Consider the following 4,811-nt stretch of genomic DNA (forward strand, 5'->3'; position numbering starts at 1 on the left):
CCCGGTGGGCGCTGAGGGTCACCGCACGGTGTGTGGGGGGTGTACATAAAGCGTTAGCAGCGTTCCCCTGGGTCATGGCGAGGGTCCATGGAGCGGGCAGTTACCTTGCACTTCGGCCAAAGACACGGCTTCTTCCGAAATGCAGGTTAAATATCAGTTAAATCCGTTCCACCTCACACTTGGGCTCCGCAGCTGCGGTATCTTTTACTTCTAATTACCGCCCTACCGCCTAATCGTGAGATGGGATCCACTCCTGATGAGCGTTATTGCGTGATCTATGCAGCAGAGGCCGAGCGGCGTTGACCCACGGCAGGAGGGGGGGGGGCGAACTTGGTCCCGTGGAGTAGGAGCTAGAAGAGCCCTATCCCCCTTCCTAATGGGGGGCTTGCCTCAGTGTGGGCAGGAGGGGACCCTTAAGGCCTTTCAGAGGTTAAACGGGCCACCTCGGAAGACAGCTATTGTAAATTATTTCAGTTATCTTTCTAATTACCCAGGAATATAGATAAGAGCAGGCTTTTGTAAGTTTTCTGTGTATTTAAAGTCTAAAAGGCATAGACTTGTCTGCAGCATTTTGAATTCTTGGTCAAGGCTGGACTGCCTAGCAGGCTCTTTACCTGATCTGTGGTGACCAGCCAATGCTCTGCATCTGTCTCGAATAGATTCAATCTTTTATTTAGACTGTATCTCCTATACGTATTCCTCCAGCAGCTAATACAATACTGGGCCAAAGCAGAAGTTTGTTGCTAGTTTTACGAAAGCCTTCAACTGTTTTAAACAACAACAACAAAACTCCAACCCAAAACACTAAAAATTGGATAAAAATATTTTAGGCCCAAGTCTGAAGATGTAAAAGCAGTGCTATATAACTTCAGCTAATTTAAAAGGTAGTGATAGTTCATGCAGGAGGGACAAAGCCACTCCTGTGCTTGGAAGACTGAAATCCTTTTAGCTTTTATTAACTCCACCAAACTTAATCAGATTATCTGTAATGAATGCTTGGCCCTAGTTTATGTTGGGTTTTTTTGTGGTGGTGGTTTTGTTTTGTTTTGTTTTTTAACAGGGGCTTCAGAGCTATTTAGTTGGGCATATGGATGCCTTCTCTAATCTTAGGGACCAAGAAGGAGTTTGGTGAACTTGCATCTTGGTCGATCCAGAAGTTCTTTCCTCTTTTTAATGGATGGTGATCCATTTAAAGTGTTCAGCATATCTTCACAGGCATCATCCAGGCAATAAGCAATGTAGGGTGAATGTTGTTTTCTGTCGCAGTGTGAAAAAGCGCACAGTTACTGCTTGTGGGTTCTTCTGGGCAGAGCATTCCCAATATGGGAAATCTATGTAACTGCACCTACAGTGCTCCCCCCACTGACTGCCCACCCCCCCAACGACACAAAAAAAAAGAGTGGAAGATAATGTGGCTGCAGAATATTGTACTCTGGTTATGCCTTTCTAGTTGAACAGCGTACAAAGTAACTTACTTTACACTTTTTCAGGAGCAGAGAGTAAGATTTCCACCCTGTGAGGGCAACAGGGAAGCAATGCAGCTGAAGATGGAGGGAAACAAAGCTTGTGTTTTTAATGGTAGCTGGAATGCTAGTATTGAGAAAAAAATATCAGTTAAGGGAGTTATTGCACAGGCAGAGTAGTGATTTTTGTCTTCCCCTGATGAAAGTCTGGAACAGAACAAAATGCTGTTGGCTCCTGTTGTCTTAGTTTCTGAATTTATAGTAAGAAGCGGCCGTTCACACTTAAGCTACTGTTTCAAGATGCCATCAGGAAGAAAAAAAATCACTGTGAACAATGTTGAGATAATATCTATGGCTTCCATTTAGCACAAGCTTGAATCATTTCAGAACTGTACAATGCGGACAAATTCTTTAAAAATGAAAGCCAGTTTGTGAAGGATGAGGAACTCTTCCTGAACTCTTCAGGAAGAGACAGATTGTACTGCGTATCTTCTCACTTTAGAGGTAAATAGTTTAGTACCATTCATAAATTCCCTTGCCTGTTCAAATAAAATCCTTAAGCTGTTTCTGAGGGAAACAGTACTGAAACACCGTGCATCAGGTTGCACTGTCAGTTCTGCTAATTTATTTCCTTCCATGTTAGCAATTTCTTCTCTGTATAGATCTAGTGTAAGTTTTGGTCTGGAAAATATTTTAAAATCCAGCAGTATAGAACAATAGAGTAGAGACTAAGACTGGCTTATAAGGCATTTGTTAATCTCCTATTTGGGTTCATTAAACTTGCTTCTAAGAACTAAATTTTATGCAAAGTTTACAGCACCTCATCCAGTTATTTTGCAAGACTTACAAGAAGAAAAGCTTAGAAATCAAACTGTGAGCCACTCATTACTGGTTGCTTAAAAATATCCTGTGATGCACTAAACAGTAGGTCACCCGTTCTGAAAAGTTCAGCCTCGATTTAAAATGCAGCTTGCTGTAATTTGTCTTGGTAATAGGAAAAGCGTTTTGAGCGGTTTAAGTGGATTTAAATCCCGACTGTAAATTTGCTATTGTGTAACTTCAGTTGTCATACTCCATTTATAACCATGTGTACTTGAAAGTGTAGTGCCAGACCTTTAGATGAATAAGAGGAGGAAGGCAGAGGACCTGGATGTCCTAACTTTGGAGTGTTATATATGATGATATATAATGATTATACGAATTCCAAGTTTCTTCCTGCGATACAATAAGCTATTGCTTTGATTTGTAGGCCAGAGTTTTGGAACTACTGTGGTAAGGACTCCCAGCAGAAATTCCTGCTTTTTCAGATGGAGGCAGGATCTGGACTATCCACGCTCCAGCAGCTATGGTCCCCTTTCTTGGGTTATTCTTTCTTTTTCCAATGGCTAAAGTAAGCTTAATTTTTTCTTGCAACAAATTGTGATCTTAAACACTGATTTGATGACCACATGCAGCTTGAATAAAATATCTGATCTAGCCCACTAGGTTATACAATAATTAAAATTTGTACTATTTCTCATCAGTTAGAAAGACATTTTTATATTTTCTTGACTATGTTCCATCTTGTGTAATTATTCCTATTATCTTCATTTTATAGAAGCGTTAAAAGAAATAGATGATGTCTATGAAAAATACAAGTCAGAAAATGATCCTGTTCAGAAGAAACGCTTGCAGCAGCATCTTCAGCGTGCATTAATCAACAGCCAAGAACTTGGAGATGAAAAAATTCAAATAGTTACTCAGATGCTAGAACTGGTAGAGAATAGAGCCCGGCAAATGGAAACACACTCTCAGTGTTTTCAAGATCTGTCTGAGAACGAAAAGCCTCTAGAAAAGGCAAAGATGGAGTCCTGCCAGCCAGAGCGGTCTTCACGTAGACCTCGTCGCCAGCGAACCAGCGAAAGCCGTGATCTGTGCCATATAGCAAATGGAATTGATGACTGCGATGATCAGCCACCTAAAGAAAAAAGATCTAAATCTTCCAAGAAGAAAAAACGCTCCAAAGCCAAACAAGAGAGAGAGGTTTCACCTGTAGAATTTGCAATTGATCCCAATGAACCAACTTACTGCTTATGCAACCAAGTGTCTTATGGTGAAATGATAGGATGTGATAACGAACAGTGTCCTATCGAGTGGTTCCACTTTTCATGTGTTGGACTCACCTACAAACCAAAGGGGAAATGGTATTGCCCCAAGTGCAGAGGAGACAATGAGAAAACGATGGACAAATGTACTGACAAATCAAAAAAGGATAGAAGATCGAGGTAGTGAAAGCAATTCATGTTTTAAAGAGTTGCTCCTTTTATATTAAAATGTTTAATTTCCAGAGAACGCTGTTTTAGGAAATGCATAAGACTATGCAATAATTTTTAATCTATAATATTAATGGAGTATTAAAAGCTGTTATACCTTCTGTGATCTTTAACTTTCTGCACTGAATAACCAAATAATTGAAACAGGGTGGCTTCAGACCTTCACAGAAGACATTACAAGCATATGGCGCTTGGTTTCAATTTAACCCCATTAGTATTTTAAAGAAACTTGTGAATCTTGAAATAATGGTGGTGAGAAAGATACCGAAGAACTTTCCATGTTATGGGAAAAACATTGAAAGGCCTCACGTAACTGCTAGAATCGTAATAACTGAATTTATTCTTTATCCCAGGTCTTAAGTTTTCAGTTTTTGTGTTAGCATCACAAATTTGGAATTAGGGTTTTTGAATACAGCTGTAACTGTAAAAGTCTTCCGAGCTAAAAGCAGACCTCTTCAGTGACTTTCATATGACCAGTATGTTATTTCAAGGAAGAAAATACCACTAACTTAAGCTTTTTTTTTTTTGTCAATATTAAACTCTTGTCTTTGTGACTTTACACTTGGGAGTCAGTTTTTGGATATGGTAGAATTACGGTGTGTATGCAGTTTTGGATATTCTTAGTAGGTTTTGTTTGAGTCCTGTCGAGCATCCTGATGTGGTCTTTATTGTTTAAGATGGTCTCTCTAATGCCAAAACTATTTTCTTGATTTTTTTTATATAAGCCTTGAAGTGGTGGAGGGATCCCTTGAGAGGAGGGGATATTGACATCTTGGGGAACAGAAATTGCAAATGTGATGAAATCTTCATCATAATCAATCTTGAGAGAGCTGAAACATGACTGGTACTCTCTGTGATGTAAACTTTGCTTTTCGTTAAGTGGTATTTGTGTACATGTGTGGCCACATCTGGGTTTAGGCCCAGCGTCCCAGTTCTTGGACTTGGGCAACTATCTAAAAAGCCTGAAGGCAAAAGCTTTCAATAAAAGTTTTGATAGATAACAAAAACCAAAATATAAGCATGACTGGCACAGAGC

General features: G+C 39.8%; 1 protein-coding gene across 1 annotated transcript; it reads left to right on the top strand.

The window, feature by feature from the left end:
* Positions 1-87: 87 nt before the first annotated feature.
* Positions 88-4,331, top strand: ING2 (inhibitor of growth family, member 2). The gene is made up of 3 exons (XM_009710229.1): positions 88-145; positions 1,851-1,967; positions 3,061-4,331. The coding sequence occupies exons 1-3, from the start codon at positions 88-90 to the stop codon at positions 3,729-3,731; spliced, it is 846 nt and encodes a 281-aa protein (XP_009708531.1). The 3' UTR covers positions 3,732-4,331.
* Positions 4,332-4,811: the final 480 nt, after the last annotated feature.

Source organism: Cariama cristata, unplaced genomic scaffold (genome assembly GCF_000690535.1).
Source record: "Cariama cristata isolate BGI_N322 unplaced genomic scaffold, ASM69053v1 scaffold7521, whole genome shotgun sequence".
NCBI lineage: Eukaryota > Metazoa > Chordata > Aves > Cariamiformes > Cariamidae > Cariama > Cariama cristata.

What these genes read in the sequence shown, in the direction of transcription:
- ING2 (XM_009710229.1), top strand. Translation starts at nt 88, where the DNA reads ATGGAGCGGGCAGTTACCTTGCACTTCGGCCAAAGACACGGCTTCTTC. An exon ending in CGGCTTCTTCCGAAATGCAG is followed by an intron (nt 146 to 1,850) that starts GTTAAATATCAG and finishes GAATCATTTCAG; the next exon opens with AACTGTACAATGCGGACAAA. An exon ending in CGTATCTTCTCACTTTAGAG is followed by an intron (nt 1,968 to 3,060) that starts GTAAATAGTTTA and finishes TTCATTTTATAG; the next exon opens with AAGCGTTAAAAGAAATAGAT.